At 37.9% G+C, this 13733-nt stretch overlaps 2 protein-coding genes across 5 annotated transcripts; one reads left to right on the top strand and one right to left on the bottom strand.

The window, feature by feature from the left end:
- Positions 1-314: 314 nt before the first annotated feature.
- cd2bp2 (CD2 (cytoplasmic tail) binding protein 2) lies at positions 315-5085 on the bottom strand. 2 transcript variants are annotated; one of them, XM_048206112.1, is made up of 7 exons: positions 4933-5085; positions 4331-4403; positions 4071-4203; positions 3661-3818; positions 3007-3580; positions 2763-2848; positions 315-608 (listed from the first exon to the last, which is right to left on the bottom strand). In XM_048206112.1, the coding sequence occupies exons 2-7, from the start codon at positions 4400-4402 to the stop codon at positions 498-500; spliced, it is 1134 nt and encodes a 377-aa protein (XP_048062069.1). In that variant the 5' UTR covers position 4403; positions 4933-5085; the 3' UTR covers positions 315-497. The 2 variants fall into 2 exon arrangements, with proteins under 2 accessions (XP_048062069.1, XP_048062072.1); XM_048206115.1 differs by lacking the exon at positions 4933-5085 and adding an exon at positions 4574-4913.
- Positions 5086-5468: 383 nt separating this feature from the next.
- On the top strand, positions 5469-9513 carry pheta2 (PH domain containing endocytic trafficking adaptor 2). Of its 3 annotated transcripts, XM_048206143.1 has the most exons (5): positions 5469-5730; positions 5816-5899; positions 6097-6206; positions 7940-8243; positions 8347-9513. In XM_048206143.1, exons 3-5 carry the CDS (start codon positions 6126-6128, stop codon positions 8808-8810), a joined length of 849 nt encoding a protein of 282 aa, XP_048062100.1. In that variant the 5' UTR covers positions 5469-5730; positions 5816-5899; positions 6097-6125; the 3' UTR covers positions 8811-9513. The 3 variants fall into 3 exon arrangements, with proteins under 3 accessions (XP_048062100.1, XP_048062104.1, XP_048062098.1); XM_048206147.1 differs by lacking the exon at positions 5816-5899 and having other exon boundaries at positions 6074-6206; XM_048206141.1 differs by lacking the exon at positions 5816-5899 and having other exon boundaries at positions 5472-5730.
- The last annotated feature ends 4220 nt before the right edge of the window (positions 9514-13733 follow it).

Here is a 13733-nt window from a genome sequence, read left to right as displayed (position 1 = left end):
GTCCAAGAGCCAATCAGAACCGCGCATAGTAAAACACGTCCCGCCTCTCGGGTAGAGTCTGAAACAGGGACAAATTGAAATTGTGTAGCGTCAACGCATTGCCCAATTAGGTTTCAGGAGGGAGAAATGCAACCAATAGCGATGCCATAAGCAGCCGTCTTTGTCCCGATGTGAACTTAAAAAGCTTTCATTGGTTTATGTGGAGTCCCGCGGCTTGTATAATGAACCTCGTGTTGCTTTGTAAAATAGTAAAAAGGGAAATTCCCCCCAAAAAGTGCATGAGTCAGAATAGCTACATTGACCAGAACATTAGGTTGGATCCAGCCAGAAAAAGTCTTTATTTTAAAACACATCATGTATCAAACACAGGCACACATACTAGTGTATTTGTACATAAGACAAAAAACAATTATTGAAGAGTAAACAATTATTCAGGAAAGCCCTATCAGAAGGGCAGAAGAAATCAAATAAAATCAGTAATATGACTCATAGACAGATCATGTGTAGAGTTCAAAGTCTATTCTCTTGGAGTTGTAGAAGGGGGCACCTTCTTGGCCAATCTTTCTACAGTACACTCCATCCTTGAAGTAGCCCTCATCCACCCAGTCCTGGAATAGAAGATACAGTAATGTACAATACACTGCGATTGTTCATAACACCCAAACTTTCAGTCACAAGAGTGTCTGTCTTTGATATAAATCAAAATCATTGTGGCGTTGTATCAAATGTAGGTAATACTAACTCAGTGGTCATGAGTGTCATTTTTTGCCACCACAGGCACAAAAAAAATGCAAAAATTATGACTTTTCAAACAGTTTTCACAACCACTCCACCTGTATACTACTCGCAGGTCATGCCATTGGTTACTATGGAAGCCCGTTTCCGTCACTAAATAAAAAAATAAAAACAGTAATTGCGAGTTTATATCTCACAATTCTGACTTTTTTTTCCCCTCTCACAATTGCGAGTTATAAAGTCACAATTCCCGCAATTCAATTTTTTTGCAAGAAAAAAAAAAGTCAGAATTGCAGGAAAAAACCCTTTTCACAGACTATGACGACACGTTTTAACAGTCATCAATATCGTAAATCCTGCAGTTTATATATATATATATATATATATATATATATATATATATATATATATATATATATATATATATATATATATATATATATATATATATATATATATATATATATATATATATATATATATATTTTTTTTTTTTTTTTTATTTATTTATTTATTTATTTATTTATTTTTTTTACACAGGTACTTTTATAACACCTACTTATATTATCTTTGCATTAAATTACAAAAAAATAAAAAATAAAAACTAGTTCACGCTGCTGCGAGGGTGTTTCTAATACAGCAGCAATGGGAGTGACAGTAAAAATTACATCTTTCTCTCTTCTGACTGCCCTTATCAATCGCATTCTGTTTTTTTTCCTCTTTATTAAAGTTTTGAAAACAATATTGTGGAGTTTTTCTTTTGCTATTTGAGCAAATGAAAACACAAAAAAATATATTTAATGTAATCTCTCATTCACCGCTATAGAATTTTACCCAACTATGACGACTTCCGCTTTTGAGAAACCCGGAAATGTGAAAAGGGTCCATTGAGTTTATATCTCAGAACTGTGACTTTATAACTCGCAATTGCGAGGAAAAAAGTCAGAATTGCGTGAAAAAAAATAAATAAATAAAAATCAGAATTGTGACTATAATCACACAATTGTGAGTTTATATCTCAGAATTCTGACTTTATAACTCACAATTATGAGAAGAAAAAAAAAAAAAAAAAAAAAAAAAAAAGTCACAACTGTTTTTATTTTTTTGCTTAGTGGCGGAAACGGACTTCCATAGGTTAAAGGGTTAGTTCACCCAAAAATGAAAATTCTGTCATTAATTAATCTCCCTCATGTTGTTCCACACCCGTAAGACCTTCATTCATCTTCAGAACACAAATTAAGATACTTTTGATGAAATCCAAGAGGTATTTGAAATCACACATAGACAGCAACATCATTGCACCTTTCAAGGTCCATAAAGGTAGCAAAGACATTGTTAAAATAGTCCATGTGACTTTAATGTTATGAAGCGACAAGAATACTTCTGTGCGCAAAATCAAAAATAATGACCTTTTTTTATTAACAATTTCTTCTGTTCCCTGTCACTCTCCTAAGCCGTTTACGTTGCAGTGCTTCTGGGTTGTACGCCAGAACGGCAGCTCATTATTGGCCGGCTCTTGCATCAGCGTCAGCCAATACTGAACCAGCATTCTGACATAGAACCGAAGCGCTGCACTGCATCTACATCGTAAGAATGACATTGAAGAGACAAAATCGTTGCTTCATAACATTAAGGTTGAACCACTGTAGTCACATGAACTATTTTAACAATGTCTTTACTACCTTTCTGGGCCTTGAAAAGTGCAATGACGTTTGCTGCCTATGTGTGATTCAAATACCTTGGATTTAATCAAAAATATTTTAATTTGTGGTCTGAAGATGAATGAAGGTCTTACGGGTGTGGAACAACATGAGGGAGAGTAATTAATGATAGAATTTTCATTTTTGGGTGAACTAACCCTTTAAGCCAATATCAGACGCTCTAAAAAAAAAAAAAAAAAAAAAAAAAAAAACAGCAATATTACATCTGCAACATCTGTTTTTACATTTTAATAGATATTTTAATATAGAAATAAAAGGAAAATAGTTGTAAAAAAAAAAATTGCTTGTTGAAATGTGTATGTTTACCTGCATCTGTTGGCTGCTGAAGGGCCCATAAAGCTCAGAGTTTTCCTCATTGTCCCATTTGTACTCCCACATGACCTCATCACTCACTGGAGAGAAACATTGCTATTAATGAGGGATTAGCCATGGATATCTGAACTAGACTGGATTATGTGTGACCGTGACAAAAAAGTTGCAACAACTACTACAAATACAGGTTAATTTAAGATGCATCTAATCACAGCAAAATTCTCATCCCACCACTGACCTATGTTGTTGTCTTTATCCTCATCTTTTTCTGCACCATGCCTCTCATCAAACTCATCAGCGAACATGTCTAGCTCTTCTTCTTCCTCTTTTCTTTCCTCAAGCGTTTTGGCTGCTTTTCCTGGAGTCAACCCCTTCAGTTTGTAGGCCAGTTTTTCATACGTCTGCTGATAAATTTCAAATTCTCCAATCCCCACCAGTCTATCTGCCAACGCTGTCAGTTTGTCTAGTTTATCAGCATCTCTGTTAAAAGTCTCTTTTTTTTCCTCCTCTTCTCCTCTCAGTTTCCCCTTCTTCTTCTGTCCCCCAAGACCGCCAAGTCTTCTCAGCGCAGCAGCCACGGTTTCTCCAGGCAGCAGCAGCTGAATGATGGCTTCTGTGAGTTGATGATGACTGTATGTAGCCAGAGGGTCTTCTGCTGGCTCTTTCTCCTCCTCTTCCTCATCTTCTTCACTGTCTTTCTGCTGCTGCTCTCGTTTTATCTCCTCCTCTGCTTCATCTTCATCACCAACCCTTCTCTTACGCTTTGCTGCAAGGCCTTTCTTCTTTTTCACAGGTTGCTCTTTTATCTTCACCTGTGTGAGGAAAACATTGGAACTTTAAGCTTAATCTTTGATTCTCAATTATTTATCAGAATTTATGGAATAAAATGTACCCAGTCAATATTGTCCAGCCAGTTGTCCCTGATATCTTTCTCTTTGTTGACAAAATAGTTTCCCTCTGAATCAAAGTGACCCTCCTGCATTTCCTCATCGAGGTTAAAAGGGGTGATGCGCACCCCCTCATCATAGTCAATGGTTGCCATTTCCTGACCTGTAAACACATGGAATGTGAAAGACATATAATAAGGTTATTAAGTACTATTAATCATAACTAAAACACAACCCATTTGCCAACCTTTTGTTCCATTAATTACATAAAAATTATTTATACATGTTCACATCCCAGAGCGTTGTAAACAATTTAACAGGAAGGCATTGCAAAGGTCAACAGGAAGGAGAGAAAACATTCTGCAATGTGCATAAAGTTTATTTCATGATCTGCACGAGAACAAATTATTCAGACCTTCCACATCGTCATTGGCAAGGATGTCATATTTGCTGATATTTTCTCCTTCCCCTGCTTCCTCTTCCTCATCACTGTCCAAAGAGTGTTTCTCCTTAAATCTGGATCCTGGGCCACTCACACCATCAACGATCTGGAAAAAGACAATGGATAAAGCGCAATAGATCACAATACTTTACAATCCATTTCAGCATAACAATAGGCATGTAAATAACAGCACACAATGTATACTTAAATATAAAGAGTTATATGAGGCCAACCTTTTTCTTTGGAACATCTTCCAAAGTAATCTCCCCATCTCCATCCTCAAAAGTCACTTTCCTTTTCGACATGCTAAAAGAGGCATAAGATTCACTACATGATCCAATATTGTGTGTAACGTTACACATTTAATACAGTGAACATTTTATACTCTTAACATGATGCTGGGACTCCATAACAGATTGAATAAATGAAACCTGTACATAAAAGCCAGTAAACACCTCACAGACAAGCAAACTTACTGCAGTTGACCTGTGGACACTTAATTACGCTCCTACACATGTGAGATGTGTATAAAAATATAGGCCAAATTCTTCAATATCTACCAAACCTTACACAAACATATATGGGATGCATTGGATTGGTGATCCACTGGGATAATTACAAACAACATCTGATGAAGTATCACATTTAATTGTTTTAACACTCCTGTACAACGCTTGAGCTAACGCTGCGAGCGTCTTTCGTAGCGTGTGTCAGATAGCTAATGTATTCAAAAGTCACACAAAATAAATTTTAACCGACTTATACACACGCTTAACGGATTGGTTAGCTATAAACTAATATTAATAAAGTGTAAAACACACGATAAAATACTTACCTGGATGTTATTCTACCCGCTGCGCCATTTAAGCAAAACTAAAACCGGAACAACGTCATTCGTGTGGTTCTGTCCCAATCTCTACCGCCACCTACAGGAGAACCGGTTGAACGACATCCATTGCGATTAATGTGATATCACGTCCATCACTTGATCTGCTTTTTACATTTTACAAAGACAACCTCTTGGTTTACGTTTCTTTCCAAACGAGCAATTATTGTTTTGTTATTTTCAAACGAGTATCTGATGATTTGTATGCTATGTGGGAACATTTCACTCTTTGGATAGAGAAAAAAAACTCTTTATTGTCAATATGATGCGTCTCTCTATAAAAATAAATGCAGTAAAGTGCTTTTGAGATGCAGAACGGCAGCAACTGTGCGAAAGCCACCACTATGCAAAGGCACTGTTCTGATATAATCTATCTAGTAAATAATTGATGAGAGCCTGAATTAGAAACATGACTCAATATGATGCAGTGCATCTGTTTTTATTAGTAATTAATAATTATTTACTTCCCATCATTAATATGTGTGGTGGGTGTGAAAGCACACATGCTGTTTCATCATGAAGTCTAAAGAGAATAGGGCATCGGCTTTTGTTACCAGGAAGTGGGTCGCGTTATTTATATTTCAACACTTGGATGACCGGCGCGAGAGCGCGCGCTGGTAATACGAAACTTATTATATTGGTCTTTATACGATCATGTGCCGGGATTGAAACGCTTGGCCTGAAGTTGTTTTGCCACTAAGGTCGTATGGACACCCTCGATAAATCAACGGAAAGGCATTGACAGAAGTAAGTTGTGCACCTGACAAACATTGAGGCTGTCTGTCACAGTTCCGGTCACAATTCCTTGCCACTTGTTTATCCTTTTACAAAGATGCTTTAAGATGGATACATAGTATTTACGTGCCAGTACCTTTGTGGCTGTCTGACAGACTGACAGACTGCGTGAACCGGATAGGCAAGTTATTCACGTATGATTTCATGCTTACTGATAATAAGATTTGCACGTTTTTTTTTTCTTCCACGAATTATTTATTTTAATTTTCAGCTCATTCTGTTTTAAAAATAAATAAAGCAGAATGACGATATCAAATTCGATTTGTCCACGGGTTGTAATTGTGTTGCGGTAAAGCTCGCTCCCTGTGCTCACGCTAGGACGCGGCTGCACGCCAGGTGGCGTTGTAATGAAGATCCATGAGAAGATTCTAACCCATTACCTGTCCTGCACTTCACCTGTAGATAAGGAGGGATACCTCTACAAAAAGGTAAGGACGTGGATTTGTCACTTTACACAGATATTATTAAATTCATCTAGAATGATACTTTGAAAAAGCTGAATCTATCTAACTTTGTAGGGTGAAGTCAGGTAAAATGGGCCAAATAAGGTTGTAGCGTCACTTCTCTTTAAAATTTTTTACAGCCAATCACAATAACTGATCTTGCTTTGTTGCTTCAACACTAGTTGACATGTAACAATAGTTTTGACTGGTCTGAGTTTTTTAAGAGGGGCAGGGCAGAGAGTTACATGAAGCTTGTCAGAGAAATTGTAAGGAAAGTGAGCCTGACATAGTACATTTCATTCATCACTAATAAGGGTACTAAAGCAATTATAAGTACGCTTACCAACAAAGCAAAGGTTTATGAACAATGTTTTGACATGCTCTTTCAAATAAAAAAGTTTAATTTAAAAAAGAAACTTCAGTTTTTGTGAAAAAGGTCATTTTAGTTAGAAATGGCTGGTTAAGCTAACGTGGGCTGCATACACACACACACTTTTACACAGAAATTGAGAGTGAAAATAGGTTTATATGCCTAGATGTATCCAAACAAAATCAAAGATGTTCTAACGTTTGACAGATAGCGTGCCGTACACACATACATGCACACAAAAGACACCAGTGCACAGAAACACACACCTGCACAACATGATCAGTTCATTTTTAATTAAAATATTCAACTTTCTATTTAATGAAATCAATTTATAGTGTTGCTATGGCACACTAAAGACAGTAGTGTCAATTTACTGTTAAAAATAAAATGATTTCAGCCAAAATTACCGGTTGATCTCATTTTTTTTTTTTTTTAAACAAAAAGCTGTCCCATTTTACCTGAATGTTGTGCCGTGGCTCAAGAAGGGACCTGCTGATACTCTAAATCTCATAATTTTAAAACAATTATACTTTTTCACATTTTAAAAAATATATATATTTAAGAGACCCATGCTAATTTGTAAAAATATCATTAAATCTCATGCATAGCTTATTTGATGGTATTATAAGTCATTTACCAAAACATGGCCCATTTTAGCTGACTTCACCCCTACTATTTCAGTAGGCTAAATATTTTTTAAACAGTAAAATGCACTGGTGACTGCTGTAACTAATTGTATCAAAGTGTTGGGATTGAAACTGCCTAGGCTGTCAGATTTCTTTACTATGTGGGTGCATGGGAAAGCGAACTACATTATATCTGACACATCTTCATGATGTATTTCAGACTTTGCCTTCAGGATAGAGACCCTTTAGCAAAAACAGACTTAAATATTCAGTTTGTTCCTTGTGCTATTTCCCTGCTCAATTCAAATAGAAAGAAGGTGCATTTTTAGCTTATTACACTTGAAATATTTATTCATGTTTAATGTATTATGGTGTTTTGTATGCACTTGTACTCCACTGTCCAAATTTCCCCAAGGGTGACAATAAATGTAAAAATAAACCTAGAAAGAAACCACCCTCCCTATCTGTAAATGGTACCACTGGAGAAATAGGGCGGTTACACTTATTTGATACACACTTATTAAAAGCACACCATTAGCCTATTTCTTAGTTAGTGACACTAAGTCGTCTATCAGTCATCTGTGCATTACAAAAATACTCTGTTTTTTCACATCTCAGTGTTCACTCTAGAGTCATTTTCTCTTTCTTTAAATGAGTCGTTATTGAAATGACTTCCTCATCTCACCTGTGTTTGAACTATTACCGCATTCCTGTTTCCACAGAGGGAGAGGAACACAACTTACCTGCGGCGCTGGTTTGTGTTGAAGGGGAATCTGTTGTTTTATCAGGAGCGTCCGGGCGATCGTAACCTGTTGGGTGTGATTGTTCTGGAGGGCTGCATGGTGCAGGCATGTGAGACGGACGGTCAGTTCTGTTTCTCTTTGGTGTTCACTGGACCAGGCCTCCGCACTTACAGACTAGCCGCTGATGATCATAACAGCCAGGAGAGCTGGATCGGTGCTCTGTTCTGCGCTAGTCACATCTACCTTTCTATGATTGTCAGAGACCTGGAGAGACGCTACGAAGGTGCGTTTATGTGCTTGTATACAGTATGTGTTTTGTGTGTCTGTATTTGCTTGAATGCAATCACCTTGTCTGATTATATTTGTTCATGCTCTCAATAAAACAGAAGCCAGAAGAGACAAAGTCCTTTGTGATTCCATCCAGACCTCTGCAGTGACATCTACACCCAATAAAATAATGGCTTCCTGGAATACAGGACAACCGTATTTCATTCATGGGACTTCCATAGTGCCCAGAGACGGGCGAAGCTACAGCGCTAGTTCAGTACCACCTCCATCTATGCCGAACAGACCCATCAGCTATAGTCTTCATGCCCCTCCTATTCAATTAAAAACCACTAGTAAGAGATCTCCAAAGCTCTGGCCCAAGAGAAATGCCCACGTCACCCCCTTAAATGGTCCGGCACCATCTTACGGGGAATGGCCAGCTGTGGGCTTTGATCCTTTGGAGGAATTTAGTAAACTGCATGAGTACTATGGAAATGAGGTTAAGCAACTAAGAGCTAACTGGCTGAAGAAGAAGCGTGAAGAAGTGGGATATGTTGAGGAGGACCTCATTGATCTTGGCTAGAGTGACATCTGGTGGTTTGAGCACATTCATATGCATTTGTTTATGCTGTCAGGAAAATAGTAAATCCTGTTCTAAAATAACAGATTAATGAATGTATTGGGATACAGAAGGAAAATGTATTACTATACTAGTAGCAATCCTGCTGTCTGTTTAATTTTATGGAGGTTTGTAGATTAGCACTTACTTCTAATCTTGATAGCATTTCTGGTAAAAGGTTTTTCATTTCCTCTCTGTGGTCAGCCTATATGTCTCAGCCTAGTTCCTTCTTGCTTGAACTGTCATAAAACAGACCCCAACCACAAGTCGTTCTACACCCATCATTTATGTGCGGACATAACTGCAAAAATTCAAAACATTCTGTCAAAATGAGGTCAGATGTCATGTTTAGTGAAGTGACTGGCTGTTTGCTTAATTTTAAGACTTTGTGTTAGTTGAATGCACTTATTACTATTTAATTTATTGTTACATCTTCTATAGTATGCACTGAGGGAGCCTAAATGAAAGTAATTGTATATGTTAAGAGGTCAGGATTTGTACTTAAGCAATATTCATCTTTTATCTGACAGAAGGATGTAACTTAACTAATGTGATTTTGTAAAGAATAAGCAACTGTTAAGTTCTGCCTTACAAAACCTGTTTCACACAGTTCAGGAGGTTTCACAAACAAACTGAAATAAACGGCGTGTCTACTCTTCCTCTTTCACATCACCTCAATTCTCTGGGGATGCAGATGCAGTCCCTTTTTTCTCTTAGTTTTTAGTTTATTTTATGCATCTTGAGCAGTCAACACATTAATAGTAATAGATTTGACAGTCATTTCAATAAATATAAACTGTACAGTTTATATGCATTCATCTTTTCAGAGGCGCAGCTCCTTATAGGGTAACCAGAGGGCACTGCACTTCACCAACAGTACTACTACTACCTACTGTATATTTAGCCATGAGAAAACTGATATTGTATTATATAATGCCCTGAATTATATATAATTATATATAGATTATAGAAGTAATGTTAGACTTGTTTTAATTTATAAATGTTTATATATTTAGTTCAGTTTCAATGACTAACATCCTCAACACATTGTCTTAAATTAATATAGATCCATTTTGTGTTATATTTATTTTGATGATAATTTGTTGACCAGTCAATTTGATGCAACATTTTTATCTAGTATTAATGCTCTGATGTACATTATATTAAATTCTGTAAAAAAATAAGTTTTGTTTTTGAGTGTATTTCAACTACAAATTGCACAGCAGCAATACGGACATTTTTTTTTAAATCAGTGGTTTGTTTGATACTTTATTACATTTTTTATTGTGAACATTACTGTTTTATTGTATCAATTAATTTAGAATAAAAGTCCAAAAAATCATTTTAAGATCTTAATGTTATATACACTGATCAGGCATAACATATGAGCACTGACAGGTGAAGTGAATAACACTGATTATCTCTTCATCACGGCACCTGTTAGTAGGTGGGATATATTAGGCAGCAAGTGAACATTTTGTCCTCAAAGTTGATGTGATAGAAGCAGAAAAAATGGGCAAGCGTAAGGATTTGGGCAGGTTTGACAAGAGCCAAATTGTGATGGCTAGACGACTGGGTCAGAGCATCTCCAAAACTGCAGCTCTTGGGGGGTGTTCCCGGTCTGCAGTGGTCAGTGTCTATCAAAAGTGGTCCAAGGAAGGAACAGTGGTGAACCGGCGACAGGGTCATGGCAGCCAAGGCTTACTGATGCTCAATTGCTCGAGAAGTTAATGCTGGTTCTGATAGAAAGGTGTCAGAATACACAGTGCATCACAGTTTGTTGTGTATGGGGCTGCATAGCCGCAGACAGGTCAGGGTTCCCATGCTGACCCCTGTCCACCGCCAAAAGCGCCAACAGTGGGAATGTGAGCATCAGAACTGGACCAAAGAGCAATGGAAGAAGGTGGCCTGGTCTGATGAATCACGTTTTCTTTTACATCATGTGGATGTCTGGGTGCGTGTGTGTCGCTTACCTGATGAACACATGGCACCAGGATGCACTATGGGAAGAAGGCAAGCCGGCGGAGGCAGTGTGATGCTTTGTTCTGCTGGGAAACATTGGGTCCTGCTATCCATGTGGATGTTACTTTGACACGAACCACCTATCTAAGCATTGTTGCAGACCATGTACACCCTTTCCTGGAAACCGTATTCCCTGGTGGCTGTGGCTTCTTTCAGCAGGATAATGGGCCCTGACACAAAGCAAAAATGGTTCAGGAATGGTTTGAGGAGCGCAACAACGAGTTTGAGGAGTTGACTTGGCCTCCAAATTCCCCAGATCTCAATCCAATCGAGCATCTGTGGGATGTGCTGAACAAACAAGTCCAATCCATGGAGGCCCAACCTCACAACTTACAGGACTTAAAGTATCTGCTGCTAACATCTTGGTGCAGATACCACAGCACACCTTCAGGGGTCTAGTGGAGTCCAAGCTTCGATGGGTCAGGGCAGAGCCGGGCCGGCCCAAGGCATAAGCGAACTAAGGAGCTGCTTAGTGACCCCCAAGAGAACATGAAATGTCATTTCATTGATTTTTACAGCACACATTAGATCAGTTGCAGTTCTGGTGCCTCCGTCCCTATATTGCACAACTTGACGTACTTTTGCATCACATGTTAACGCAGCGGTAGAGTTACACTCACAGGATACTGCACTTTATCGCAATCACATAAGTTATTTCTTTTTGCATGTGCTTTAAAGCCTTGTCGCTTAAATATTTCATTTGCGTACTGTTGACATGCGCTTTTTCTGAGCACATACACCTGAAGTGCGCACATTAAAAGCCTGTCAAACAGGGCCTGACTATTGGACTTTATCTTGCGCTAATACTGTTAAATACACACAAAGTTTACATAAACACAGTTGGTTGTCTAAAGTGAAAGTAATAAGTTGAGAGAAAATCAGATGCGTTTCTGTATTTTAGATGTGTGCAGGTCTTAATGTGATTCAGCCTAATAGTAAACATGTTGCGCTTGTCCTTAAAGGGTTAGTTCACTCAAAAATGAAAATTCTGTCATTATTTACTCATGTTGTTTACTCATCATTTACTCTCATGTTGTTCCACACCTGAATTAATTTCTTTCTTCTGCTGAACACAAAATTTTATATAAGAAGATACTGTTTATGTTAACTTAAGTTATTTTAACCGACGGGCCCCCAAATAAAATTCTGCTTGGGGCCCCATAAAGGCTTGGGCTATATATATATATAAATTGTGAACATGTGGACAAATGATATGCAGATATTGTGTTTATTGTACTGATTAATAATGATTTATTGAGATTCTGTAACATACACCAGAGCTCTGAAAACAAAAACAAAACTAACCAACGCCTTCAGTGTTAGATGCAACATGAAGATCCTTATTTCATCCATAACCTTTGCACAGTGCAGACGTGAGGTATGTCAAACCCCTATAGAGATGGTATAACCTTTTTCACCTCATCCGGATTCCAGTCATCTCTGCTGTGATAAACAGCTTTCAAGAAACATATCAGTGTAGTAGATCACATAACACGTAACATGTACTGAACGTATAGACATGTACACTCTGACAGGCTATAAACAAAACAAAGATGACTAACACAGTGGCCTACAGGCCAGCCTATGAAGATAGTAAATCACTGATGTATACAACCAGATCAGTCATGAAGAGGCCTAAGCTGAAGACCTAAATCTTTTTTAATGAAATCAATAATTAAAATCAAGGCCTACACATCCTCTGACCCAGAAACCTCCTTTCCTTTCCTTCCCTCCCTGTCGCTCTCTCTCTCTCTCTCACACACACTTTGAAATCTGTTCCACCATATATAGTGATAGGAGGGGTGTGTTAATATAGCATAGGCTATACCATATCTAATTTGAGAACATGTCTAATCAGTGATTGCAAGAATAATAAATCATTTTAAGACCTTAATGCTATATAATATACATAAACACAGAGATATTTTAAATTTTATCAAATTTATTACTGCTCAATGAGCTTAAAGACTTCACACACACACACACACACAAATATATGTATTTGTATGTGTGTGTGTGTGTGTTGTCTTTAAGCTCATTGAGCAGTAATAAATTTGATCAAATTAAAAATTTACTTTGTGCTGCATAAATAATTACAGCTGTGGTATTCTATAAGAAAAGATTGCTGAAATTGAACATTTAAAGATCTAGGCAAGATCTAGATACAGGAACAAAAGTAAAGGACAGCCTCAGATATCAAATGAACCTAAAAGTGGAAAGGAACGCACAACAAACTGTGGGGTTTCTAGAAGTGGACGAGGAAATGACTGATGGATTTAACAGAGAAGAAAAGGCAAGCACAAGGAGCAGACAAGTTTGTTGTGCTATTTTTGTTGCTCTCAGCTGTCTATTGCCCCCGCCTTCCCAAATAAACCTGTTTTAAACCTCTCTTCATGTATCCCAACCAACCCCTCGCTGGAGTGCATTGTGCTGACCATCTCAAACTAAAAGAAAAGAGGATAATTGCATGCCCATACACAGAGCAGCTTCCCATATGCCACCACAAATGCACCACACAGTGACTGTAGAGTGACCAGCGAGGTCAAAGAGCGCCAGGGAGTGGGAGAGTGCTGAATATAGGCATGGCCATGTGGCGGGGTGAGGCTGGAGGACTTGGACCTGAAACTCATGGCATCCCTATACTAGGAAAGGCATTAAAACCCTATTTTCAATCAGGGCTGATTTGGAAAGAGGCGATGGCAAAGGTTATGACGCCAGAACAGCCTTTTATACATCAGATGGGGGCGTGAAAACAAGATAATCATTGGCTCAAAAAATATCAGGATTTAAATCAATCACTATCTCTTATCCCAACCCCCAACCCCTCCCATAACAAACACAATTTCCAGATGTAAAACTGTCAGA

The sequence above is a fragment of the Megalobrama amblycephala genome, linkage group LG1 (genome assembly GCF_018812025.1).
Source record: "Megalobrama amblycephala isolate DHTTF-2021 linkage group LG1, ASM1881202v1, whole genome shotgun sequence".
Taxonomy (NCBI): Eukaryota; Metazoa; Chordata; class Actinopteri; order Cypriniformes; family Xenocyprididae; genus Megalobrama; species Megalobrama amblycephala.
This window is presented reverse-complemented; position numbering and strand designations above follow the sequence as displayed.

What these genes read in the sequence shown, in the direction of transcription:
- cd2bp2 (XM_048206112.1), bottom strand. Translation starts at nt 4,402, where the DNA reads ATGTCGAAAAGGAAAGTGACTTTTGAGGATGGAGATGGGGAGATTACT. An exon ending in AAGATGTTCCAAAGAAAAAG is followed by an intron (nt 4,204 to 4,330) that starts GTTGGCCTCATA and finishes GTCTTTTTCCAG; the next exon opens with ATCGTTGATGGTGTGAGTGG. An exon ending in TCAGCAGCCAACAGATGCAG is followed by an intron (nt 609 to 2,762) that starts GTAAACATACAC and finishes CTTCTATTCCAG; the next exon opens with GACTGGGTGGATGAGGGCTA.
- pheta2 (XM_048206147.1), top strand. Translation starts at nt 6,126, where the DNA reads ATGAAGATCCATGAGAAGATTCTAACCCATTACCTGTCCTGCACTTCA. An exon ending in AGGGATACCTCTACAAAAAG is followed by an intron (nt 6,207 to 7,939) that starts GTAAGGACGTGG and finishes CTGTTTCCACAG; the next exon opens with AGGGAGAGGAACACAACTTA. An exon ending in CCTGGAGAGACGCTACGAAG is followed by an intron (nt 8,244 to 8,346) that starts GTGCGTTTATGT and finishes TCAATAAAACAG; the next exon opens with AAGCCAGAAGAGACAAAGTC.